The sequence below is a fragment of the Pelmatolapia mariae genome, linkage group LG5, assembly GCF_036321145.2.
Source record: "Pelmatolapia mariae isolate MD_Pm_ZW linkage group LG5, Pm_UMD_F_2, whole genome shotgun sequence".
In the NCBI taxonomy this organism is placed as follows: domain Eukaryota; kingdom Metazoa; phylum Chordata; class Actinopteri; order Cichliformes; family Cichlidae; genus Pelmatolapia; species Pelmatolapia mariae.
In genome coordinates, this window is record NC_086231.1 from 18,906,388 (window position 1) to 18,934,320 (window position 27,933).

The 27,933-nt window shown below is 40.7% G+C and overlaps 1 protein-coding gene and 1 pseudogene across 5 annotated transcripts; both read left to right on the forward strand.

Moving 5' to 3' along the window:
* Positions 1–729: 729 nt before the first annotated feature.
* On the forward strand, positions 730–8,648 carry LOC134628021 (myosin-4-like; annotated as a pseudogene).
* Positions 8,649–15,831: 7,183 nt separating this feature from the next.
* On the forward strand, positions 15,832–26,745 carry LOC134627689 (myosin heavy chain, fast skeletal muscle-like). 5 transcript variants are annotated; one of them, XM_063474013.1, is made up of 39 exons: positions 15,832–16,035; positions 16,404–16,547; positions 16,641–16,797; positions 17,002–17,029; positions 17,138–17,249; positions 17,335–17,427; positions 17,506–17,569; positions 17,662–17,760; positions 17,890–17,993; positions 18,095–18,233; positions 18,357–18,475; positions 18,573–18,722; positions 18,855–19,025; positions 19,139–19,445; positions 19,540–19,613; positions 19,690–19,777; positions 19,880–19,997; positions 20,111–20,234; positions 20,333–20,469; positions 20,571–20,826; positions 20,912–21,154; positions 21,242–21,418; positions 21,502–21,647; positions 21,740–21,830; positions 21,907–22,296; positions 22,398–22,524; positions 22,899–23,017; positions 23,111–23,307; positions 23,385–23,568; positions 23,647–23,812; positions 23,928–24,052; positions 24,310–24,618; positions 24,713–24,916; positions 25,005–25,130; positions 25,226–25,396; positions 25,491–25,595; positions 25,686–25,781; positions 25,895–26,026; positions 26,725–26,745. In XM_063474013.1, the coding sequence occupies exons 1-39, from the start codon at positions 15,832–15,834 to the stop codon at positions 26,743–26,745; spliced, it is 5,817 nt and encodes a 1,938-aa protein (XP_063330083.1). The 5 variants fall into 5 exon arrangements, with proteins under 5 accessions (XP_063330083.1, XP_063330081.1, XP_063330080.1 ...); XM_063474011.1 differs by lacking the exon at positions 26,725–26,745 and having other exon boundaries at positions 15,832–16,041; positions 19,139–19,430; positions 19,534–19,613; positions 25,895–26,041; XM_063474010.1 differs by lacking the exon at positions 26,725–26,745 and having other exon boundaries at positions 19,139–19,454; positions 25,895–26,041.
* The last annotated feature ends 1,188 nt before the right edge of the window (positions 26,746–27,933 follow it).

Here is a 27,933-nt window from a genome sequence, read left to right on the forward strand (position 1 = left end):
GTTTTAATGGCGTGGCTGTTCCCTGTGCTGACAATGTAATCTGTCATATGTATACAAAGACTGTCATTAATTATTTCTACATTTTTTATGAATTCATGAAAGCCTGTAGAAATGCAGCATACATGAATTCATTCTTCCTTTCAGGTTTAGGTATGATAATGCATAAACAACCCCTTCAGTTATTTACTGGTCGCTTTTTTGTGAGGAATTGTTGAGTTGTTTGTTTTTCTGTGTTGGAGGATAGACTGACATGATGAGGTTAGGAAGCAATCTGCTATCATTCTTCTAAGAGAAGCGCAGTGACCCAAGAAGGAGGTGATACATGGTGGCCAGAGATTTCAGTATAAAAGAAGCACCCCCAACCTCCATGAAAGCTTTGGAATGATAGGCTGCCAACAGAGGTGAGTCCTCGCTCACACAGTGGAGTGAACTGTGGTTCCAGTTAATTAGATGAGCTTTTTAGTTCTTCTGCTGGCTTTTCTCAGATGAAAAAAATAGCAGTTTTTGATATTGTTCTATTTTTAATTTAGATTTGCCCTTTGAGGTACCCACACAGCAACTGCACCTGACAGCAAAGGTAAAGGGTATCCATGCAGCTACCAACAAATTAGGAATCTTTTAAATACACATACAATTTTTTTTATTATTGAGTCAATTAAGTGCCCGTAAATATTAATTGAATTTTACTTTTTTATCTTGACAGCGAGTGTTCAACAAGTCGACCCACACATGGAGCGTTTTGGCCCAGCAGCCATATACCTCCAGAAACCTGAAAAGGAGAGAATAGAGGCTCAAAACACTCCCTTTGATGCCAAAACGGCTTATTTTGTGTCGGAGCCCATTGACATGTATTTAAAGGGGAGAATTGTGAAGAAGGAGGGTAGCAAAGCCACAGCTGAAATTCAGGGTGGGAAGGTATGTACATGTTTTGATGCATATTCAATAATCTGGGTATGGAAATCCCAGAAAGCTGATTCTAAACTCCGTGGGAATTGTTTGTACTGTACACTTTTAGCATGCAGTAAAATAGACATGTGAAACATCTGAATACGTTTTGCTCAAATTGTGTGCAGACTCTCACTGTGAAAGAAGATGAAGTCTTCCCAGTGAACCCTCCAAAGTTCGATAAGTTTTAGGACACAGCCATTATCTGTCACAAAGGGACTGAACGGACTCACGCGCAGGCTCTAAGTTTTGAAAGCACAGACTCTTTATTACAGCAACACCAGGTGATCTATTTACAAAGGTGAGGGGAAAGCCAGGCTCCGGGGATCCACACACAAATGGGGAAAGACGCTGAAGGTCCACACACACTCCGTCCACGCCTCACGCTCCTCTTCACACTCCACGCACACTCGATCGCTCGGGAAACACAAGGTTTGGTCCAGGGAATCTGTACTCAGAGACACGAAGGGATTACAAAGGAAGATCGCTGAGAAACACTCTAGAGAGAACTGAGCTGGGGTTACACTGACGAGGGTCGGCAACGGTCCAGCGACGAGAAACACAGAGCTGCCATCTTAAAAAGGAGCTGGAACACTCTCAGGTGATGAGCCACAGGTGCGTGATTGCGACCAGGTGCGTGGGCCAAGGGCAGGAGCCCACAGGTGAGCTCCGCCCAGGCAGAGGGAAGAGGGAGAGAGAGGAAGGGAGAGGTACAAAACAAGGAACAAAAATGAAAACAAACATATGTAGCCGTACTGAGCCGACCGGGTAGGCACAGGGACCCTGACACTATGACCCACCTCAGTGAGCCTGCTGTGCTGTATAACCTCAAAGAGCGCTATGGAGCATGGATGATCTACATAAGACCCATTTAAAATGAAACACAAAACTTTAGTTTGTGGAGAGACATGTATGTTTGCTGAAGGCTGAATAATTATGACCACCCCTGCCTTACATGCTGACAAGATTTCTGAAGGTGCCTAGAGGTTTTTGTCAGTGATATATCAGCAGCCACCTGGATTTAAATGTCTGGATGTGAATACACCACAAATCAGACTTCTGGCACATACAACCCCTCACTCACACCTGCTAACATGTTGGTTGCTTCAGAGATGCCAGAAATGCAAATTGTTATGGCCAGACCCATTTGTCCCTTCAAAGTCTTTATACCTGCTCATTTCTCCCACCACCTACAAGTGACAATGAGAGCCATCCAGTATATTCCACTTTGATGTGTACCGTTGTTATGAGATCTGTTTTATGTATCTGACGTGTAGGTCTTCATAATGTTTGGGCTTCTTTTATTTCTTGTCATTTATATGATCTCGTGCTTCTCAAACAGACCTACTCTGGGCTGTTCTGCGAACCCCTGCCAGTGGCTCCTGGTGTATGATGCAATGGTTGGGGCAAGAAGAGGATTGAGGCTCCACCCCACATCTTCTCCATCTCTGATAATGCCTGTCAGGTAATAAACCCTTTGATCAGCAACTCCATTAAAGTAACAACCCATAGAAATTCTACATTTTACATTCTACATAATGTCTTGTGTACTTCCCCTTCATGGCGATGGTGCCTATAAATACATATGAATTTATAATGAAGAATGAATTTATAATGATGTAATGCGGCAGCTTATAATAAATGAATTCAATAACACAAGTTGTATTAAATTACATTTTCCCACACATCGTGAGAATCAGTCAATCATGATTACTTAAGTTTTAATGAAAGACATCTGTTTTGGACTGAAACAACTCTAAGTGATCTAATTGGTAATTTCTGCACTGTATTATGTCAGATTTACACCATTGCATGTGTGTTTCATTTTCCAGAATCTGGTGCAGAAAAGACTGTCAACACTAAGCGTGTCATCCAACACCTTGCAACAGTCGCAGTGTCTGAAGCGAAATGTAAACGAAATGGAAATGGAAACTTGAAATGTAAAATGCAAGTTAAATGATGTGATGTGATGTAGAAATGTGTGATACACTTGCCAATTTAAAAAGAAAAACACAAACGTGTTGGATAACATCATCTTTTTTTGTTTTTGGTTTTTGTTTCCATCAGAGGCTGATACATACCTACCTCACGGGCCTGAACTCTGCCAATATGCTGAAGGCTTTCTGTTACCCAAGAGTACAGGTTGGCAGTGAAATGGTGGTCAAAGGTCAAACTGTGCCACAGGTAATTAAAAAGTGGTCTATGAGCAAACGGTAATTTATATATTTAAAAAAAATCCTCTTCTGCAGTATAATCAGACCAAACTCTTATTTCTTAGGTTAATAATAGAGTGATGGCTCTGTCCAAGACTGTCTATGAGAAAATGTTCTTGTGGATGGTTGTCAGAATCAATGACATCCTGGATACAAAGCAGCCAAGAAATTTTTTCATATTTGTCCTGGACATCACTGGGTTTGAAATCTTTGATGTAAGTAAAGTACAAACGTCATTTCTTCATACTGCACAGAACAGCAACACACAAACTTTGACACTTTTCCCCCTTTTCAGTTCAACAGCCTGGAACAGCTGTGCATCAACTTCACTAATGAAAAACTGCAATAGTTTTTCAACCATCACATGTTTGTCCTGGAGCAAGAAGAGTACAAGAAAGAGGGCATTGAATGGGAGTTCATTGACTTTGGTATGGACTTGGCTGCCTGCATTGAGTTTACTGAGAAGGTGAGCCGTGTGCTGTCTATTTGCACACATAAAACAGTAGAAAACAACATGAAACTGTTTTTTTATGCTTCTTTCATCATGGCAGCCGATGGGTATCTTCTCCATCCTTGAAGAAGAGTGCATGTTCCCCAAGGCAACAGACATAACCTTCAAGAACAAACTCTATGACCAGCATGTTGGCAAAAGTGCCCCCTTCCAGAAACCAAAGACTGCCAAAGGCAAAGCTGAGGCCCACTTCTCCCTGGTGCACTATGCTGGTACTGTTGACTACAATGTCATTGGCTGGCTGGAGAAGAACAAAGACCCCCTGAATGACTCTGTGGTACAGCAGAAGTCTTTCACAAAGCAGCTGGCTTTGCTGTTTGCACCTCATGTGTAGGCAGAAGGTAGTGCTTTTTTATATAAACTCATGTATCTACAAAATTTAAGGTATGCGGAAAGACTATTGCATTTATTGCTTCGCATTATTTACATATCAGCTTGCAAAATGTACTTTACAGGTGCAAAAGGTGGAAAAAAGGGTGCCCACATAGCAGACAGGTCTGGCCTGGATCTGCTGTCAAGCCGGCACTGCTGGCATGGTATGTGGTATGTCAACCAGATGACATACCATACCATATACCATGGCATAAGAATCACTGTCTGAACAGAGCTTCGTCGTGTTACTTTTGCACTATAATGTTCCGGCACATGTTGGTATTACATGGCTTGATTAAAGTACACATTAGGCTGACATCTGGGGCCAGAGCTGAAACTGTTCTGGGCCAGCACAGGGCCAGCAGTTTGTCTGCAACTGGCCTTGTGCTGGCCCATGTGTGGGCCACCTCTGGCAAACCAGATCTGGGCCACCAAAGGGCCGTCATTCTTTGCGGTATGTGGGCCATGTGTAAGCACGTTGTGTGGACCAGATCCAGGCCATACCAATTTTGCTATGTGGGTGGTGGGAAGAAGAAGGGCAGTTCCTTCCAGACAGTGTCGGCTCTTTTCAGGGTAATATTCATTTTCTTAAATACTTAAATGAAAAACTTGAATGAAAAAAATGAAAAAATTAAAGTTTTCATGAGTCTGTGAATTCTAAGTATTTTGGTGTGATTGCAATAAAAAGTCGCTATTTCCTAGTTACATAGTTCAGTCCAGCAGGCTCTGAATGCTGGAACAATCACATTTCTGACAAAATCCAACATTTTTTCTTTTCAAAGTATCAAAATAGATAATATTTAATATAATAATGGCAAAATTTTAAATAAGTTTTTGCTTAACCTTGACTGTCAAGCTCTTTATGTTTGTGCAGCTTCCCCGCTTGAAAGGGATTGATGCATCTACCACAGGTGTTTAACTGGATTTCACTCAATGACCAGGCAGATCTTTTGTTTCCCTTTTTTCTTTAATCTTCTTTTCGGCAATAGTCAGCCACAGGTGAAAAACCTTTAAATACAAACCAAAAAACCAAAATACAAATTACGTTTGTTATCGCACATCTGCGAACATTAACCAATCCAAACCTTTTTTAACACATCAGTAGCAGTGCATAAGCTTTGTAGCACAATATTTACTTGAGTATTTTTAAATGCTCAAATTATGTAATTCACTCTAACGATTGTACACACAAGAGTAAAAGATATTGCTTTTTTAAAAGTGCTAAATCAAATGGCTAATCTGCATTAGAACTTATACAGTAAACAATAGTATTTATGACCAGTTTTTCTTGCATTTAACCATATGCAAGCATTAACAGTCTTCCATATGCAGACCAACAACAAACAATGGTGCCGCTCATAAACATTAGTTCTGCCCAGCTTGCCCTCCAGCCTGTCACGTTTACTTTTTTGTCTCAGGGCTCTCCACCTCCTAAACTCGGTTTGACTTTACATTGACTGAACCCAAAAATGTAATGAAAAATGTTGACGATGTCATGGGTAATGTACAACAGCTGACTGTAACTCCTTCAGTTTTATGGTAGATAAAAGCATCTTGTTAGGCTACCACATGGTAAATGGAGGATTTGTCAGAGCTTCTGCATTATTCTGAATCATTCTTACTCTTAGTCACATAGTTTAAGGTCTTTAATAGACAACAAAGCTGTGTGTCAGAGTGCAGGAGGCCTCTAGGAACATGTTATTGAACAGGTAGATGCTGAACTTAATGTTCTCGCAAAATGTAATTTTTGAGTTAAGAAACGATTGCAGTGCAGTTTTCTTTTTTTAAAATCTGGGAGACAGCAGTAATTTTTTCCTATTCAGTTGGAGCAATAAAAGAAAAATGTCCTGTACTCTGTCTCCACAGAGAATCCATTTACACCATCCAGTACAACATCCATGCATTCATGAATGTCAAAACCTGACCGTGGATGAAGCTGTACTTTAGAATAAAGCGACTTCTCAGGAGTGCAGAGGCAGAGAAAGAGATGGCACAAATCAAAGAGGACTTTGAAAAGTCCAAGGAGAACCCAGCAAAGGCTCTGGCTAAGAGGAAAAAACTGGAGGAAAAGATGGTTACTCTCGTACAGGAGAAGAATGACTTGCAGATCCAAATTCAGAGTGTATGTTAAAGAGAACTGGAGCCTCCATTTTTCTGTAACTTGATTTTTTACAGTTGACTGTATCATTTCCTTTTTGCATGTACAGAAGGGTGAAACCCTCGCTGATGCAGAGGAAAGGTGTGAGGGGCTCATTAAAGCAAAAATCCAGCTCGGGGCCAAACTCAAAGAGACAGCCGAGAGACTGGAGGATGAGGAGGAAATGAACGCTGAGCTGACTGCAAAGAAGAGGAAGTTGGAGGGTGAGTGCTCTTAGCTGAAGAAAGACATTGATGACTTGGAGCTGACCATGGCGGAAAAGGTGGAAAAGGAGAAACATGCCACTGAGAACAAGGTTTGTGCCTCATTTCAGTTGTTTAGTAGAAATTGCATGCTATAATGATTTTATTCACTTAACATTTTAGGTTAAAAGTCTCACAGAGGAACTGGCTGCTTAAGATGTGTCCATTGCCAAGTTGACCAAAAAAAAGAAAGCCCTCCAAGAGGCCCATCAGCAGACCCTCGATGACCTGCAGGCAGAGGAAGACAAAGTTAACAGCCTGACGAAGGCTAAGACCAAGCTGGAGCAGCAAGTGGACGATGTGAGTTTCTATATTTGTTTGAATTACCACAAGTGCAGTACTAAGTTTTTATATATTGAAGCTGGCACTAATTACTGTGTGCGTGAATGCACAAGATTGAAGGTACACTGGAGCAAGAAAGGAAGCTCCGTATGGATCTTGAGCGAGCTAAAAGAAACCTCGAGGGAGATCTGAAACTGGCCCACGAAACCATCATGGATCTTCCACGAAAGGCGGCAAGAAGCAGCTCTAGAGACTAGACGTGAGGGTTTGTTTGCTGCAAAAAAAAAGTGTTTTGTTTTTGGCGTCATTTTTTTATTTAATTTTTTTTACTTTACTGTAGTTCCTCACTTTGGATATGAGATCATTTAAGAAACTACTCTGATAAAAGTTGTAGAAGTGGTACCCCAAACACACTTAAAACTAAAGGTGGGCTCTGTTTATTTCACTGAACTGTTTTGTGTAGGAAAAAAGTTCATAAAATGTTATAAAATATCACTTTTTTTTTACCATAAAAAACATCTGGGCTTGTGGCTGGAAAGGTTCGGGGGCTGGAGGCGGAGGTTTAGGCGGAGCAGAAACGTGGATCTGTGGCTGTGAAGGGTGTCCGCAAGTATGAACATAAAGTGAAGGAGCTGACTTATCAGGTAGGATGCAACAAAACAGAAATGTGTTTTCTGGCATAAAATCCCAAAATTTTTAATTAAATAAGAAAGTGATGAGTGATCATCACGTATAGTTTTATAATTTATGCTGCCAGGGACAAGCTGGGTGTAGAATATGCATTACACCCCTAGAGGGCAATAATCTCCATTATATGAAGAGTCTGTGGCTCCAACAGTAGTTGACGAACTGATGTGATAAAGAGTACACCACCGCTGAAACTAAACTCTCTGGTTGCAACTATAAATACACACAGTTATGTGTTTATATCTATGCTAATTGTGTGGAATTACTAGAGCTGTTCAACAGATTTTCACTTTGAAAAACTGAAGAGATCAGGAACTCCTGCATGTGCAGTTGCATATGCAGATGGGTTGACAGAGATGTCGGTGTTTGCGCTGCACTGAAACATCCCCTTTACATAGTCTGCAGTGTGTTGTGAGTGTTTGATGCATATTTGTTTGTTGTTGTCCCTCGTGTGTGTCTGAAGTGGCTTCACTGTGGAAGATGAGCATGTTGTGTGCTCTGAAGTTGTTTTGAGGACATTCATGAATCAGATAGAGAAGAAGTAGGTCTCTGTAGTGGTAGTTTCAGACAGACTCTGCTGTCTCTAGGCTGAGTAGGACAAGAAGAGTATTACCCGACTTCAAGATCTTGTGGACAAGCTGCAGCTGAAAGTGAAATCCTACAAGAGGCAGTCTGAGAAAGCTGTGAGTGTGAAATATTCAACACATGCAAAGCAGATCGTCATGACAAAGTAACACCTTTACTTTTGACCCTGTTGACAGCAGTGGACTTAGCAGGAAGCAGAATTATTTTACGATGGTTCACAGAAAGTTGATTCTGTTCATCTGGAACGTTTCTCCCACTAAAAACTCCAGAAGCATCCAGATAAACAGATTTAACTTCCTTACCTGGATTACTGTTTGTGCATCAAGAGATTTAATGAAAGTTATTTTTAACTGATGAGTGACATCATAGCCTTAACTTCTACTTTTCAGGAGGAGCAAGTCAACACTCACCTGGCCAGGTACAGGAAGGTTCTGCATGAGCTTGAGGAAGCTCAGGAGCGCGCTGACATTGCAGAGTCGCAGGTCAACAAGCTGAGAGCAAAGAGCCGTGAAATTGTCAGGGTAAAATAATTTTGTTAATTCTGTTTTATCGTCATGATGAAGGTGCTCTGCAAAGGCGGTGGATCTCTTAACAGAACCATTTGACATTAATTTGTTGCTCTCTCTTTTGTGTTGAAGGTCAAGGAGACATGAATGAACCGCAGTCTGGATTGGACAACAAAGAAATCACACAATATGAGCTTTTTTGTCTGATGTACCAACTGCGTGACAAGAAATAAACACACAAGCAGTTGAATATCTTTTATGTCGTGTGCTTTAAATAATGCTTAACTCAAAAGAAGCAGACATGAAGCTAGTTATTCAGAGACATTACAGTCATCAAAGTTAAACAGATATTTTTTTTAAATATTTGTAGGAGTGCTCGAGAGCTCCGGACGCATTTCTGAAAATGTGTCAGGATTTAAAGGTGTACTTACACTTGGTGCACCTCTGCACAAGTTAAACAATACATATAGAGCCTAATAACAGTGAACTCAAATGCTCTTTTATGTGTGTGGTGGTCTAAATGTGGGCTGTACAGCTTCATCACTCGCAATAACCTGGTTGTCAACTGTTGCCTGTTATCACATAGAAGTTCTTTAGGTTATGATAACTGCAAATGTGTTCCCTGTGGTGATAATGTTACTGACAGTGTAGTGACCTTACAGTTTTTCTATGTGCTCCAGCACATATGTTGCACCATGTCACGGCGTCTTGTGATGAAAATAGACCCATTAGTGACCCACAACCTACAGCAACACTCCTCCTCATGCTTAAACCCGAGTAGTGTCTTGGCATTTACCATCACTACATCTCAAATTATTGCCTTTTATTTTAATAAAAAGAAAATCATGGAATACCCAACAGAAACCTGAAGTATTCTGGAAAGCTAGTAAAGTACAGGAAAGCTAAAGTAATATTGTAATATTTTATTAAAGCACAGTGAAGAAAAACAAGATCAGTAACATATTTAATGTGGATGGTACATACTGCAGGTGTCTGATTTTAAATATCCTTGTTTTGACATGAATCTCAGACATCCTTTGGGAAAGGAGCCTTTTGGGAAGTGGTTTTATGAACATTGAATAGTGACCCCACTGGTAATGGGAAATGACCTGAGATTAATATTATGGTTGCAAAAGCTTCTAGATAGGCTTAGATTGAACTGAAATCAGCCTGGAGTCATAAAGCTGAATAAAATAAAATAAGATAATCAGACTAAAAGTAGTTGAGAAACTAGAAATGATAAGTTGAGCAAAACTAATTGATTATATTGTCTTTTTTTTAATTAATAGTGCAATTAGTCTTCCTTTAAATGTGTTTATTTATCTGATATCACCTCATATCTCTTAGCTTCTTCTGCTAGAAGCTAATACATTTTCATTTCATATAAACACAACATGGACCCATAGATGCTGAAAACCTTTAAAAGCAACAATAAAAAAATTACTTTTCTTTGCGTTTTCCATTTAAATCTGGACTCACATTTTAATACCATTTCAGTAAGCGCTCTTGCGTCCTTCGGGAGGCTCAGGCCACCAAAGAGGCGGTTGTTTCATATCAAAGGTCGTTCCACAATAAGACTTGAGGCTGTAACAAATGGCTGAGCTCTGAGAGCATTGCTGAGGAGACAGCTATATTTGTGTTTCTTCCAAATAAGCACACCGAGGAGCACAAGAGGTCGAGTATCACATTTCTATTGAATATATAGGCCTATTTTGTCGAGTGTCAAGTCCTCAATATTTGGCTCCTAATGCCCTCTTCCCTTCTTTGCTTCTTCAGTGTCATCTTTCAACAAGGAAAGAATGCAAACTACTACACGTCGTATAACACGATCCTCTCCTTGTCGCATATGGGAAACAAATACTGGACTTAAGAGAAGGTCAAGCTACAAGCCGCTCCTTGTCTTCAGTTCATCTGTCAGGGCACGCAGCACAACAAGACCATTTTAAGAAAGGGTTTAAAAATAAATCCTCGCCCTCGAGACAACGCAAGTGCTTGCCCTGAGAAACCTAGAGACACAAATCTAATCACCTGTTACCCGTGGATCAGACGATGGAAAGTTTATTGTCCTGAAGACAAATGCACCGTGACACGTTAGGAAGTACAATGTCAAGGTCTTCAAAGGCACGTAGCCATGGCACGAGAGGAACTAGAAACGGTGATGTACTGCTGTCAAAGACGTTCCTTCGCTCAGACACAGACAGTTGACTTGTCAACAGCAGTGGCTCAGCCTTAAGACAAAGCTGTCTGCCTTTAAATGTTTGACTTTCAGCTGCAGGATAAAGCGAGATGAGAGGGCTGCATCCGAACCCCTGTTGACTCAGTGCAGTGTCAAAAATCCAGCAATGCAATATGATATGGAGAAAAACAGTCAGTGAAAGTGAAGATGTGACATGAAATGGGACACTAAAATGAGAGTGTAAAATACAAATGATGGGCCAGGTGTGTGTGTGTGTGTGTGTGTGTGTGTCCTCAGTGTCCTCAAACACACCGCAAACAATCCCGTGTAAACCTGTACATATATACCAGTTCGTCCCCTTGGTATCTTGCATTCATGTCTGGTCCTACTGTGTTTTTCCCTGTTTTTAAAATCAAAGCATACAAAAGAAGCAGTCAGGGCAGAGTGTGGGGCTTCTTAGCCTTTATTGATGAGGAAGACCTCAGCATAGATTCAGTACCAGGCCACTGCATTTGCCTTATGGCCCGTGAGTTAGAATAGAATAGAATAGAATAGAATAATCCTTTAATTGTCCCACAAGGGGAAATTTGGTTGTATCAGCAGCAAAAACACACATATACAAACAGAACAGGACACCCCAACAAGCACCCCAACAAATTACAAATCACATACATGTTGCACAGTGATATGATTTGTGGGTATAGTTTGGTAGAAGGAAAATAGTTCCTCCATGCAACTGCTGACAGCATGTTGAAAAGCAGGCAGCAGACATATCTTTATATATATATTTACCATTTTTATTTTACATCTGAGCCTCTGCAAAACAAAATATTGGGCACTGGGTAGCTTCATGAGTGTGCTGTGACCCTTAAGTATTGGTTAGAAATGTTAAAGTTAAGCCTCAGAGTGTGTTAAAGGTCTATCAGTAGAGAATTAGTAGAAACCTGACACTGTTTCCCCTCCTTAAAAGTCCCATCAAGTAACACACAGCTTTCTGGTCTGATGTCCAGAGAGTATAAATGTCGCAGCAACTGTTTTTGACCTTTAATTAATGTTTGCTGTTTTAATTATTAATTACTGAATCTTACTCTTAAGTGTGGTGCCACACATTTACCCATTTGCTTAGCAAGCAAAAGGTTACTGGTTTAACTCCAGCTGGTGACACACATGTCCTTGTCATGTGAAGGCTGTGTGCAGGCAGGAGTGGTAGTAGGAGCACCCAAAGTGCAGACACTCAGAGGCAAAACGTGAACTCAAACTTAGATTTAATGCTAAACTCAAAAGGGTAACAAAACTAGGAATACAAAATAAGCTTACACAGCAAGATGAGGGTAGCTCACGACACAGACACAGAGAAACACAGAGCTTAAATACACAGAGGGAGCATTCAGGGAATGGGTAACAGGAGGGAAACACAGCTGGGGCAACTCAGGCCTAACGAGACAAAGGAAGCACAACCAGACACATTAACATGAGACACAGACTTTCAAAGTAAAACAGGAAACATAGCACAGACTCACAGGCAGACACTGCAACAGAGGGAACAGAGACATAGACTGACACAGCGATACAGTAACTATGGAACAGAACAGAAACCAGAAAGCACAACTCTGACAAAGAAACCAAAAGACTAGAAATGATAAATAATGGCAAAAATCAAAGTACAATAATAATGAACACTCAGAACTCTGGGTCGACGACCCAGGCACCCCAACAGTCCTTTGGGATTGAGTCTCAAACACGTTACCTGCTGTGGTGACAAGGGAGCAGCTGAAAGTAGCGTTAATTTTGAATTGTACTGTTATTGTTGTTTTTTTATGTGGAACGGAAAATAAAGTAAATGTGTTGAGACTTTTAAATTTGACCTACAGATGACATTAATCCATCACTATGTGATACCTGTCTATGCTTTCATTTCCTCCTGCCTACATTTTTGTAAAGCTCTGTTTTCTTGTCCAACTAAAGCGTTTATTAACTGACTCCAATCAAACCAAAAGGCTGCTGTTAAGGCTTCTAACTCACACTTATACCTAAGTCTTCACATATCACCCCGTTTTTAAAGCTTTTCCATTGGCTTCCTTACAGGGTAAGGCCCCCCAGCTACATTACTGACCCGCTCCGCCCCTATTCTCCAGGCCCTCTTGTGATTCTGTATGCTGAAGGCTAAGGGTGATTGCACTTTCAAACCTTAGCTGTACAATTATAGAACAGCTTAGCGATCTCTCTTCATACCCATCACTCTGTGGTATCCTTGTAAATGTGGCTTGAAACCTTTCAGAGAGGCACAGTGTTTGTGTTTTTGTGTTATTTTACTCGATTCATGTGTGACCACTATGTCTTTAACATGTGATGTTTTTTAAAGCACTTTGTGGCTGTTCTAAGTCTAGAAAAGTGTTAGAAAATCAAACTTTACTCACTTACTACTTACAACAAATGACACAGGCTGCTGTCATTTTAGTGGTTTGACATCACATTTATTTCCAAAGAACAGTTTCATACACTCACACAAAAAAACACTCATAGAAATGTAAAAAAGCCATAGAAATAGAAAGAAGGGAAAATAAATAAAAGTGAAGTGAGCTATTTGTACAGAAATAGTAGGACACCCCCCCAATCACCTGTGACCTGTGCCTTGCTGCAGTATTGCCAACCCAGCAAATCTGGAGCGCCTAAAATAAATTTCAGTCCAAAGACATTGCTGAAATTCTTTGGGATCATGTGCCATTAGTCTCATTAATCTCATTAGTCTAAAAATACAGCTGTCATGTCTTTGTCTTCATTGAAACGATCAATAGTTGATAAAGTAAAATTATAATCTTTTCCCAAATGAATGAAATTGTCCTCCGCTCTTTAAAATAAGAGAATATAATGAAAAACATGAAACTTGTGATAAAGCTTTCATAGCACACAATAATAAAGTTGTGAGCAGATATAATTACCTTTTTATTTGTCAGCATATCTAAGCATTCTTTTCTCATTTATTATCCATCCACAAGCATGTGCAAACAGTAGCTGAATTTCTTGATAAATGTATATATAGTTAATTAAAATCATATATATATGTCTAAGTACACAATGTCTGTCATAACCCATTTGTTCAATATTAAATACTGCTTATGAACACTATATGTGGGGCGTTAAAGTGTAATTTCATCAAATTAACTGAGCTCCTTCGCCAAGATATTCACCCTTAGCTTGTTATAATGGGATAATGAGATACTCTGGCCAGCAGCATTATCATGCAGAGAGTATTAGTGAACTTTTCGAGGCATGAAACTGCTCACAGAGGTTTGTTTTGAAGGTAAATTCTGATTATAGCGCATGATGTATTCCATGATTGGCATTTGTATTGATCAAACTTCAAAGCAACATTTGCTCGACATGTGTTTACCGGATACATTCAGCATTTCTGGGACAGAGGAAATTAAAGTGCTATAAATATGAATATTGTTCTGCTTTCTATTGTCCATTCTCGCTACCGAGTAAATTTAATTAAGTGTGGGATTTCATAAAACCCCAGACCCCAGTGCATGTTTCTGCTATCATGAGGTATCATCATTTTCACAAGTTCTTAGATTAGCAGCTGTTAGGCCCAATTGTGCTCCTTTGTCACAGGAAAGACTTGCAAGGCTTCTGCAACAGAATCCCAGGGACATATGAGAGCTTCTCCACGGCTAAACTCAGATCCTCTGCAGTGCCAGGGTGCATTAAAGAGATTATTGTAAAGACCAACACAATGTCTGAACTTCAGTAACCGATCACCAGAACAATATTTAGACAAAGTTCAAAAATGTTGCATTGCCAGTGTCTTCATCTATTTATACACTTTTTAAGGCTTCCTCCTGTTTGACAGCGGTGCTTTGTGTGGCATCTTTACTGCAGCAGTGAAATACTTTACAACAGGACAAATGTGTTCTGTGCTCTTTGTCACATACGTCAGTGCCTTAGGATCTATTGATTCCTATTTTAAATATATAAATTATACCGAGTAGTATTTTAATTAATGACAATAGAAAGCAAAGCCACACTTATCTAATGACACCAGTGAGGTTAATTTATTTACTTTTATTTAGACTTTTACTATATTTATAATTACATAATTATAATTATATTTACATATATAAATACAATTATATTTACTATAATGTGTCATTCACTCTTGATATTATTTCCCGATTAAAATTGTTATCATTGCCTGAAACATGCCTCTGTAAACAAGTCATTCAGAATATGTGACAACTAAAAAGTGAAAGGCTAAATCTGTGAAAGAGCCTGTTGATCAGTGACGAAAGACGGCAGGGGACAGAGCGGAGGCAAAAATACTCGAGGAAATAGCACAAAACAACCTGACCAAATAAAGGAGGCCATTTCTGCTGAGTGAACACTGATCTCCCTATATAAGAAGGAAGGCTGGACACCCACAAGGACTGCCAAGCCTCCAGTCAAGGTGAGTGAGTTACAGTCTTTTATTAGCAGGAGGAGAGCCAGCAGCTTAATGAACAATGCAGGGCATGATCATTTACTGCCAGAGACAGGACCGCTGTGCTAATGCCAGGACTTTACTGCAGACCAAGTGCCTTTTTATTTATTTTATTAGTTTAATTACACTTGTTCATTTGAACAATTTATCTTTTCTTTTTCTTCATCAGGACCCTCACAGGACCATCAACAGCTGTTTTTTTTCTGAAGGGAGGGGAAAAGGTAATTGCTTTCCATGTTTATCAAAAGACACTTTTAATTAATAGCATTGTTAATATGCTGTAAATGAGACTGATGCTTGAACATCCAGCTGTTCATATAGCATTTTGTGGGATGGCTTACAAATCAATTAACAGAGTTCATGTTGAGTCTTCTCACTTTATTAACATGTTTGAATCATTGAATAAAGATGAGAAATTGTTAGTTTTGTTTAATGTCTAGTGCCTTTTACCTCTTAATATTTTAAGATTTTGGAGCAGATATAGGCAGTCGTGGGTTACACACAGATTGGCGTGTTTGTTACAAAGTATTTTAAACACAGTCCAACTGTCACTTCATTTGACATCCACAACAGCTTCAGGATTCTTTTTCCTCGTGCAGTACTGTGTTGCCATCATGAGCGAGAAGAAATAATGACTGTTGTCTTGTTTTACTTACTTGCAGTAAAGAGTCATCATGAGTGGGGACGCAGAGATGGAGTGTTTTGGCAAGGCGGCCGTTTACCTCCGCAAGCCAGAAAGAGAGCGCATTGAAGCCCAGAACACTCCATTTGATGCTAAAACAGCATACTTTGTGACTGAGCCCAATGAAATGTACCTCAAGGGGAAACTTACTAAGAGAGAGGGCGGCAAAGCCACCGTGGAGACTCTGTGCGGGAAGGTGAGAGTGCCTTGACTCTACAAAACCTTTTTTATTGTTACTGTAGTGTAAATGTTCTAGAGCCGAGCTACATGAGCCAGACTACTTGATTGAGTGGGTGAGTTCAAATATCTGAGTGCAACAGCTGCACTGATGCTGGTGTGGTCTCATTCGGCACTGAATGAAGGCCTCAGGATTGTATGCATATTACAAAAAATAACTAAGCAGCTAAAATAAAACAGAATAACAGGAAATTAATTATGTGCACCTGTTGTTTTTCTGACCTCTAAGGGAATAGATAAACTGATTGTCTTTGCTTGTTTAATAAGTTTGGCCCACTTGCCCACTGATATCTGTGCCACTGATGTTTTTTTCTGTCTGTGCGTTAGACTATCACTGTGAAAGAAGAGGAAGTCTTCCCCATGAACCCTCCAAAGTTCGATAAGATTGAGGACATGGCCATGATGACCCACCTCAGTGAGCCTACTGTGCTGTATAACCTCAAAGAGCGCTATGCAGCCTGGATGATCTACGTGAGTTTGTCTTGATCAGAACTCCATAGCTGATACTCGTGCTCATGACAAAAGGAAGATCTGCATCATAAATGATCCTCTCTGACTCCACAGACCTACTCTGGGCTGTTCTGCGTCACTGTGAACCCCTACAAGTGGCTCCCAGTGTATGATTCAATGGTTGTGGCAGGATACAGGGGCAAGAAGAGAGTTGAGGCTCCACCCCACATCTTCTCCATCTCTGATAACGCCTATCAGTTCATGCTCCAAGGTATGAAGCATGTGTCGCAGCACTTTGCATGTGATACCAGGGTCATATAACAAGAGAGGAACAATTTATAAGTTTTGAACTTACCTTGTGGAACAGTAGTAAAGATAAAATAACTTACATATACACATTAAGCTCTGATAGTCGGTCACCGCATTACTGTTAATATAAATGATGGCCAATATCTTTGTTACTGTTTCTCCACAGACCGTGAGAATCAGTCCATCCTTATCACGTAAGTTTCTTTTTTAAAAGAATTCAGCAACTGTTTGTGCGTGCGTGTGCACACGATTACCCAGTGCAAGGGGGTTTTCTTGCTAATGAGGTGTTTTTGTGACTACAGTGGAGAATCTGGTGCAGGAAAGACTGTCAACACTAAGCGTGTCATCCAGTACTTTGCGACAATCGCAGTGGCTGGAGGAAAGAAAGCCGAGCAAGTCCCTGGAAAAATGCAGGTAAGTCATGCAATGTGTTTTAAATTATGTATATGAAAATAAAGAAATACACAAAATACAAACATGTGTCATTTTAAACTTTCAGGGGTCCCTTGAGGATCAAATCATTGCAGCTAATCCACTGCTGGAGGCTTATGGTAATGCCAAAACAGTGAGGAATGACAACTCATCCCGTTTTGTAAGTGTCTATTAATTAAGCCTTTCTAAATAATTTTTAAAAAATCATCATACTAATCCAGTCTTTTCTTTTTAAAAGGGTAAATTCATCAGAATCCATTTTGGCACAACTGGGAAATTGGCCTCAGCAGACATTGAAACATGTGAGGCTACAAATGATCAAGCACATCCTTCGTCTCTGTCCTGTTAGCCTATGGACTTTCTTATCCTCATCCTGATTTTCCTTGTTTTACAGATCTGCTGGAGAAGTCTCGCGTGACGTTCCAGCTCTCTGCTGAGAGGAGCTACCATATCTTCTATCAGCTCACAACAGGCCACAAACCCGAGCTCATCGGTTAGAGAATAATAATGAAAATATCTCAGTTTTTCCATAGCTTGTAAACAACAATATATAACATATATGTGTTGTTTCTCTGTATTGTATAGTGTATTATATTGACATGTATTTTTTTGTTTTCTTTAGAGGCTCTCCTGATCACCACAAACCCATACGACTATCCCATGATCAGTCAGGGTGAAATCACTGTCAAGAGTATCAATGACATTGAAGAATTCATCGCTACTGATGTAAGAAAATGATTAAATATAGGTCACTATAAAAAAACATTTAGGACTGTATTAAATGAAAGAGCTTTGTGTGAATGACTTATTTATTTTAATATACCTAGACTGCCATTGACATCCTGGGCTTCAGTGCAGAGGAGAAAATTAGCATGTATAAACTGACCGGAGCTGTGATGCAACACGGAAACATGAAGTTCAAGCAGAAGCAGCGAGAGGAGCAGGCTGAGCCAGATGGCACCGAGGGTATGTTGGACCTTTCTTTTGCTTAGTGACAGCACCACTTACAAAAAAAAAAAAAACTTTAAGTATGAAACAAACTAAAAACACTATTGCTAATTGTCCTACTGTCTTTCTCTCTACTCTCAGTCGCGGATAAAATCGCCTACCTTATGGGCCTGAACTCATCTGACTTGCTTAAGGCACTGTGCTACCCAAGAGTCAAAGTTGGAAACGAGTTTGTGACCAAGGGTCAGACTGTCCCGCAGGTGAAATATCCTAATCCATCCCGTTTTTACCACTGAAACGGTTTATTTGTGTGACATTCTCTCATCCTTTGTCTTTGTTGTCTATCTGTAAAATCAGGTCAACAACGCCGTCTCGGCGCTCTGCAAGTCCGTGTATGAGAAAATGTTCTTGTGGATGGTTGTCAGAATCAACGAGATGTTGGACACAAAGCAGCCGAGACAGTTCTTCATCGGTGTGCTCGACATCGCTGGATTTGAAATCTTTGATGTAAGTGAGCCGGAAATATCACCATTTTATACGTTTGTTATTGATACATTTCTTGCAAGAAGCTTTGCTTTGGACAGATTTTAATGATGAGTTATTGGGTTTGATATAATAAGGATTTTTTTCCCTTTTCAGTTCAACAGCCTGGAACAGCTGTGCATCAACTTCACCAATGAAAAACTGCAACAGTTTTTCAACCATCACATGTTTGTCCTGGAGCAAGAAGAGTACAAGAAAGAGGGCATTGAATGGGAGTTCATTGACTTTGGCATGGACTTGGCTGCCTGCATTGAGCTTATTGAGAAGGTGAAGACACTTTGTTTTGTTTTTTTACCACATGAACTCTGTACTGTGTGTTGATAAAAACAAAAATCAGTCTGAAGCCTTGAAATAATTTGCTTTATGTTTCATCATGGCAGCCGATGGGTATCTTCTCCATCCTTGAAGAGGAGTGCATTGTCCCCAAGGCAACAGACATGACCTTCAAGAGCAAACTCTATGACCAGCATGTTGGCAAAAGTGCCCCCTTCCAGAAACCAAAGCCTGCCAAAGGCAAAGCTGAGGCCCACTTCTCCCTGGTGCACTATGCTGGTACTGTTGACTACAATGTCGTTGGCTGGCTGGAGAAGAACAAAGACCCCCTGAACGACTCTGTGGTACAGCTCTACCAGAAGTCTTCAACAAAGCTGTTGGCTTTCCTATATGCATCTCATGCCGCTTCAGAAGGTATCAATTGTAATCTCTCCACAGTTTATTAGATATTAAAAATGCATTGCCATTTCTTGCTTTAATCATTTCACTGTAACTGTCCCACTGACAGCTGAGGGTGGTGGTGGCAAGAAAGGTGGCAAAAAGAAGGGTGGCTCCTTCCAGACGGTGTCTGCATTGTTCAGGGTAAGATGTGAAAGATTCACTTACTAGAGATACTTGTCATTTATTTTGTTAACTTGATGCTGTTTTAATGCTTCAGGAGAATCTGGGCAAGCTGATGACCAACCTGAGGAGCACTCATCCTCACTTTGTGCGCTGCTTGATTCCCAATGAGTCAAAGACGCCAGGTACATGGCTGAAAGAAATCAAACCTGTGATGTGCTTTCACTGCTTCACATTTTCAGTCTGTCACTCTTGTCATAATGTGTTTATTTAACGACATATTACAGGTCTCATGGAGAACTTCCTGGTCATCCACCAGCTGAGGTGTAACGGTGTGCTGGAGGGGATCAGGATCTGCAGGAAAGGTTTTCCCAGCAGAATCCTCTACGGTGACTTCAAGCAGAGGTAACACTGCTAGCATCTTCACTGACAATGAAACGTTTTTTTTTATTATTATTACTTTTATTATTATCTTAAAGCCACTGCATCTGACTAGGTGACTGAACTCTTTACTTTAGATACAAGGTATTGAATGCTAGCGTCATCCCTGAGGGACAGTTCATTGACAACAAGAAGGCCTCAGAGAAGCTTCTGGGATCCATCAATGTGGACCACTCTCAGTACAAGTTTGGTCACACCAAGGTAGAGAAAGAAACATTACCCTGGAAAATGCTGTTTATGCTGAAGAAATGTGGAGAATAGTTAACAAATTAAAAATAATTTGTATTACTAACTTTCAGGTGTTCTTCAAAGCCGGTCTGCTGGGAACTCTGGAGGAGATGAGAGACGAGAAGCTGGCTGAGCTGGTCACAATGACTCAGGCTCTCTGCAGAGGTTTCCTCATGAGGCGCGAGTTTGTCAAGATGATGGAGAGGAGGTAAGCTGTCTGTTGCTGACGCTGTGACAGACATTTGTGACACCTGCAATTTAATTTGTAAAACAAACATTTTATAACTCGTCCTTTCTTTCTTTTATCAGAGATGCTATTTTCTCCATCCAGTACAACATCCGTTCATTCATGAATGTCAAAACCTGGCCGTGGATGAAGCTGTACTTCAAGATTAAGCCTCTGCTGAAGAGTGCAGAGACAGAGAAAGAGATGGCCGCAATGAAAGAGACCTTTGAAAAGACCAAAGAGGATCTGGCAAAGGCTCTGGCTAAGAAGAAAGAGCTGGAGGAAAAGATGGTTTCTCTGCTGCAGGAGAAGAATGACTTACTGTTACAAGTGCAGTCTGTGAGTTCAGTCGCTACCTTGCATGCACAATGTCTACAGATTATCAAATAATTAATTTGATTAACAAACTTGTGTTGCCTTTTAGGAAGGTGAAAACCTCGCTGATGCAGAGGAAAGGTGTGAGGGGCTCATTAAAGCAAAAATCCAGCTCGAGGCCAAACTCAAAGAGACAGCTGAGAGACTGGAGGATGAGGAGGAAATGAACGCTGAGCTGACTGCAAAGAAGAGGAAGCTGGAGGACGAGTGCTCTGAGCTGAAGAAGGATATTGATGACTTGGAGCTGACCCTGGCCAAAGTGGAAAAGGAGAAACATGCCACTGAGAACAAGGTTATACTCCCTCTTTTAACAATGTATTGTTTTGCTTAAGTGTTGAGAAAATCATTTGTAAGTTTATATTCATGTCAACTTCTGTAGGTCAAAAACCTCACGGAGGAACTGGCTGCTCAAGATGAGTCCATTGCCAAGCTGAGCAAAGAAAAGAAAGCCCTCCAAGAGGCCCATCAGCAGACCCTCGATGACCTGCAGGCAGAGGAAGACAAAGTTAACAGTCTGACGAAGGCCAAGACCAAGCTGGAGCAGCAAGTGGACGATGTGAGTATTTTTAAAACTCATCTGAAAACCAACAGTCCACTAATACACTTTCTAAATCCATGAAATGTCTATGTCTTTGGTAGCTTGAAGGTTCCCTGGAGCAAGAAAAAAAGCTTCGCATGGACCTTGAGCGGGCTAAAAGAAAGCTTGAAGGTGATCTTAAACTGGCCCAAGAAACCATCATGGATCTGGAGAACGATAAGCAGCAATCTGATGAGAAAATAAAGAAGTAAGCAAAATGATTATTATATATTTATTTGCACTAAAATATTCTCTGGTAAACACAACTATAATGTGCCATTATCATTTTTTCCCCTTTAGGAAGGACTTTGAGATTAGCCAGCTCCTGAGTAAGATCGAGGATGAGCAATCTCTGGGACTGCAGTTACAGAAGAAGATAAAGGAACTTCAGGTATAATTAGAAGTATTTACTATAGCAAAGAATCTTCAGAAATGTTCAACTTAGCTTAAACTTTTTTGTGTTTTAGGCTCGTATTGAGGAGCTTGAGGAGGAGATTGAGGCTGAACGCGCTGCTCGGGCCAAGGTGGAGAAGCAGAGGTCTGATCTGTCCAGAGAGCTGGAGGAGATCAGTGAGAGACTCGAGGAAGCTGGCGGAGCAACTGCAGCTCAGATTGAGATGAACAAGAAGCGCGAGGCCGAGTTTCAGAAGCTGCGGCGTGATCTCGAAGAGGCCACCCTGCAGCACGAAGCCACCGCCGCAGCTCTCCGCAAGAAGCAGGCTGACAGCGTGGCCGAGCTAGGAGAGCAGATTGATAACCTGCAGAGAGTCAAACAGAAGCTGGAGAAAGAGAAAAGCGAGTACAAGATGGAGATTGATGACCTTGCAAGCAACATGGAGGGTATTGCCAAAGCCAAGGTAATCAGAGCGCTAAACTTGCAAAAGTGGAAAATAAACTGTAATTTTATTATTTATATATGTATTTATTTCTTTTACTAATACATGCTTTATTTCATCAGGCAAACCTTGAGAAGATGTGCAGGACATTGGAAGATCAGCTAAATGAGCTCAAGTCAAAGAACGATGAAAATGTTCGTCAGCTGAATGATATCGGTGCACAAAAAGCACGACTTCAGACTGAAAATGGTACGAAACTCACTTCATATGAAAATCATGTTTTGTATTACCTTAAAAAAATGAAATGACTGACAAAGGAGCCGAGATTCATGATGTAACCACTTCACCTGGTGGGTTGTGATAGTGGTACTGAGGCAAAATGCAAACAGCAGCGAGATCTGTAACAATGGAAATTCACATACATTTTTACAAGTTAAAAATGTAGTGATGTGGATATTTCTAACCTCATTAGGGATGCTATTCACAAGTTTAGGGTTCATTAAGGTTTTTAATGTTGTTCTTCTTCAGTTGCAACAGTGGAAAATTTATGGTGCATCATTGTATGCTTATTTCTTCCTCTTGATGCTGTTGAGTATGCTAATAACTAATAAATCGTTGCTTAGGTGAATATTCACGGCAGATCGAGGAGAAAGAAGCTCTTGTGTCTCAGCTGACTAGAGGCAAACTGGCCTACACTCAGCAAATTGAGGAGCTTAAGAGGCACATAGAGGAGGAAGTCAAGGTAACAGAATTTAAAAACTGTGGGATAGTGGAGAGGAAAAGGCGAAAAAATGTTTTCTGTCAAATAATTATCTGGTTTTTGTTTGGATTATAGGCCAAGAACGCCCTGGCTCATGCTGTCCAGTCAGCTCGTCACGACTGCGACCTCCTCAGAGAGCAGTATGAGGAGGAGCAGGAGGCCAAAGCTGAGCTGCAGCGTTCAATGTCCAAGGCAAACAGCGAGGTGGCTCAGTGGAGGACCAAATATGAAACTGATGCTATTCAGCGCACTGAGGAGCTGGAGGAGGCAAAGTAAGTCTCCAGCCTTATATTTTTTCTTGTGTCGTGATTAATATACAGCAAGTCTGAAAATTGAATGTTCTTAACAGGAAAAAGCTCGCCCAGCGTCTCCAGGATGCTGAGGAGTCCATCGAAGCTGTGAATGCAAAATGTGCCTCTCTGGAAAAGACCAAACAGAGACTGCAGGGTGAAGTGGAGGACCTGATGATCGACGTGGAGAGAGCTAATGCTCTGGCTGCTAACCTTGACAAGAAGCAGAGAAACTTTGACAAGGTACGGTATTTTTCTTTGTATATGAATATGATGAGAGTTTAAAAGAAAGAGAAACTAAATAGTTTGCTGTATCTTCAGGTTCTTGCAGAGTGGAAGCAGAAGTATGAGGAAAGCCAGGCAGAGCTGGAGGGAGCTCAGAAGGAGGCTCGTTCTCTCAGCACTGAGCTGTTCAAGATGAAAAACTCATACGAGGAAGCTCTTGATCACCTGGAGACCCTGAAGAGAGAGAACAAGAACCTGCAACGTAAGACCATTAATCCAGTTTTCACCAAGCACTCTGTCAATAAAATACACTTGAGAAGAATTTTGAATGTTGAAATCGACCAGTATGCTCATGTAATGAAAATCTGCTTGAACAGAGGAGATATCAGACCTGAGTGAACAACTTGGCGAGACCGGTAAAACCATCCATGAGCTTGAGAAGGGAAAGAAGACAGTGGAAAGTGAGAAGTCAGAAATCCAGACAGCTTTGGAAGAGGCCGAGGTAAAACTGAATCTACGATTCCTGAGCTAAGTTTGGCTTCTGTGCAAAAGAAGTGCATGCTCTGCTCAAACAATTTGAAGCATATCTGTGTGAGATTTATCCTTGAAAAGTATTAGATGCGCTATGTCTGAGCTATTTTTTCTTTTTTATTCACCAGTTTGTACACTCAGTACAAACTGTACAAACACTCAGTTTGTATATTTTTACTAAAGAAACGGTTGTGTGCTGTAGTTAATGTGGTTCACGCTTTTTCAAAGGCTACTCTGGAGCACGAGGAATCCAAGATTCTCCGTGTTCAGCTTGAGCTCACCCAAGTCAAGAGTGAAGTTGACAGGAAGATTGCAGAGAAGGACGAGGAGATTGAACAGATCAAGAGGAACAGCCAGAGAGTGATCGAGTCCATGCAAAGCACTCTGGATGCTGAGGTCAGGAGCAGGAATGACGCCCTGAGAATCAAGAAGAAGATGGAGGGAGACCTGAATGAGATGGAGATTCAGCTGAGTCATGCCAACCGCCAGGCAGCTGAAGCCCAGAAACAGCTGAGGAATGTGCAGGGACAGCTGAAGGTGGGTCCACTGAAGGATTTGCCCGAAGTTTCTAAAAGTATCTGAAAAGTAGCTTAAAGTCGGTACTAATACCTCTTAACATTACACATTTCAGGATGCCCAGCTCCATCTTGATGAAGCCATTAGAAGCCAGGAAGACATGAAGGAGCAGGTTGCAATGGTGGAGCGCAGAAACAACCTGATGCAGGCTGAAATCGAGGAGCTGAGAGCTGCACTGGAGCAAACAGAGAGAGGCCGCAAGATTGCTGAACAGGAGCTGGTTGATGCCAGCGAGCGCGTGGGACTGCTGCACTCTCAGGTTAGTTACAATTCAAAAACTTCATATGTTTACAATTTGACAGGTGAAAGTCCGAATATGTGATTCATTATCCTGTATTTTCTTTTAGAACACCAGCCTTATCAACACCAAGAAGAAGCTGGAGGCTGATTTCATTCAGATCCAAGGTGAAGTGGAAGATGCTGTCCAGGAGGCCAGAAATGCTGAAGAAAAGGCCAAGAAGGCCATCACTGATGTGAGCCACCCTGATGAATGTCTACACAGTAACTCATTCTCTGGCAACTATATTAGCCTGACAGTTACAACAATACAAATGACATGAAATTTCAGGCTGCCATGATGGCAGAAGAGCTGAAGAAGGAGCAGGACACCAGTGCTCATTTGGAGAGGATGAAGAAGAACCTGGAGGTGACAGTGAAGGACCTGCAGCACCGCCTTGATGAAGCTGAGAACCTGGCCATGAAAGGCGGCAAGAAGCAGCTCCAGAAACTGGAGGCTAGGGTAAAGACCATTTTTCACCAGCACGACCTCAACTTTTTTTTCACAGTATTTATTTTTGAATTCCCATCATTGTCATACATTGTTCATATTTTAGGTACGCGAGCTTGAATCTGAAGTTGAATCTGAGCAAAGACGAGGAGCTGAAGCTGTCAAAGGTGTTCGCAAGTATGAGAGAAGAGTGAAAGAGCTTACCTATCAGGTAGGAAGGTGTTTTATTTTATTTTGTTGATGCTGGTATCCCGGGAAAGTCCATATGATTACATTTGCTGTGACTTTATGTAAATTGCAGACGGAGGAGGACAAAAAGAATATTGCCAGGCTTCAAGATCTGGTGGATAAGCTGCAGCTGAAAGTGAAGGCCTACAAGAGACAGGCTGAGGAGGCTGTAAGTTAAAATGTTTCACAGTATTAAATACTTTGCTGTTTATGAGTCAGTCATTTATTCTCTGTATCTTCAGTCTTTATGACAGTTAACTCCATTGTTTTATCTCATTGTAGGAGGAGCAAGCCAATACTCACATTTCAAGGCTGAGGAAGGTTCAGCACGAGCTGGAGGAAGCTCAGGAGCGCGCTGACATCGCTGAGTCCCAGGTCAACAAGCTGAGGGCTAAGAGTCGTGAAATTGGAAAAGTAAGTAATACATAAAAATCATGCATTCATAATTGATTTTGTCCTTAATTATGCAATTTCAAACGGCTCAAGTGAAATTATTAGTCAAGATATTTTTGCTTAACCCTCTCGAGGCAGGCGTTGCCGATTTGCAACAGTTAAAAACTAACAACCTGATTACCCCACATACATATTTTATGAGTTTTGGGTTTTTTTTGATAATTTTCCCCAAATATCAGATTTTTCCTGTAACTAAAACTTAATTTGAGCCTGAGAGGGTTAATTTCTGAAACACACAGACAAATGTGTATATAAACAAACACACATACTCACACTCTCTAAACACTCAGTTTCAGAGATTGTGTCTTGCTTTTAAATCTTCATGATGTCAAAGAAAGCAGGTATACCTAAGCTGTCACTGTAAACCTCACCCATCAAATCTTCTATTTGTGAGGGGCAGCCAATCAGAAGAAAGCCAGCTTAAAGGCAGGGGGAAAGGAGCTAAAATGGTTATGTTTCAGACAAATAATAAACTGTGTATAAAATAAATGGGTATTATCTTAAATAATGAACAACTAAAACACAGCACTGGAAATGATCAAAAAAGGTCTCTTTAAAGACAGAATATTTTCTCCGTCTTCACAGGGACAAAGTTTTCCTTCCACAGTTTGAGTGAACTTATCATGTGTGTGTGTGTGTTTTTTTTCTGTCTGTTTCAGGGAAAGGAAGCTGAAGAATAAGCTGCAACTTCTATGAGAGACTCAAATGAGAATCATAAAATATGATTTTTCGTTGAAATGCTCTCATTAAATGTTGTTGACTTGGCCAGTCTGCTGTCTTTAAACGTTCCACAATAAAAACAAAATCCTTCAAATCTGAGTGTCTTCATAGTTTTTATTATATTGGATATATTATATTATATTATATTATATTATATTATATTATATTATATTATATTATATTATATTATATTATATTATATTATATTATATTATATTATATTATATTATATTATATTATATTATATTTTGTGTCTTGTTTTTGAGACTGGAGTCTCGTCAGTAAAAGTAAGGAAAAAAATGCATGAAATACCTTGGGTCAGGCATCGCACAAGAGAGGTCAAGAAGAGAGTCCAGGCAGGATGGAGCGGGTGGAGATGAGTGTGACCGGTGATTTGTGACAGAAGGGCAACAAGCGGTTTAGAGACAAAGTTAGAGAGGTAAGGCTGAGATGGTTTGGGTTTGCAGAGGAGCAATAGTGGATATATTAGATGGGGGATGTTGAATATAGGGGAAGAGGAAAACAACAGAGGAGATTCATGAATGTAATGAAGGACACCACGCGGATGGTTGGTGTGACAGAGGAGGATGCTAGTGATAGCGTGAGATGGAGGTGATCTGCTCTCATTATCTCTGTATTACACATATTTACTTTTTTTCTTTTTAATCCACAAGTGTAAACCCACAAGTTGTGGTTGTAGGAGCAGCAAAGCATCAGATAGCCTTTTAACTTTGTATATCATGTCATGTCTAAACTTCTTCAGACATTTTATGCGAAAAGTAACGAAGCACATCACCACTGTCTGCATCGTACCTGCACAGCCTTCCTCTCATTGAGCATGCCGCTAATGCTGATGTATTTGTCCTGCACAGCAGTGAAAAACATTATTCTAAAATGTCAGCAGACACATGCTGAGTTCAAAGGTACAGTGTCTTTAGATATGAACCTTTTAAGATGGGGTGTGGTGCATTGCTGCTTTTTGTAACACCAAATTATTTAGTCAAGTCCTCTGGGGCAAGGCAGCAATCCAGCATATGTTTCCTCTTCAGGGACCATTGTCATTAATATATCCTGACAGCTGCCTCCTCCCCTCCTCTCAGTGCACCTGTTTGTTCCTGAATATATGGCACCATGTGAGATTCTTTGCA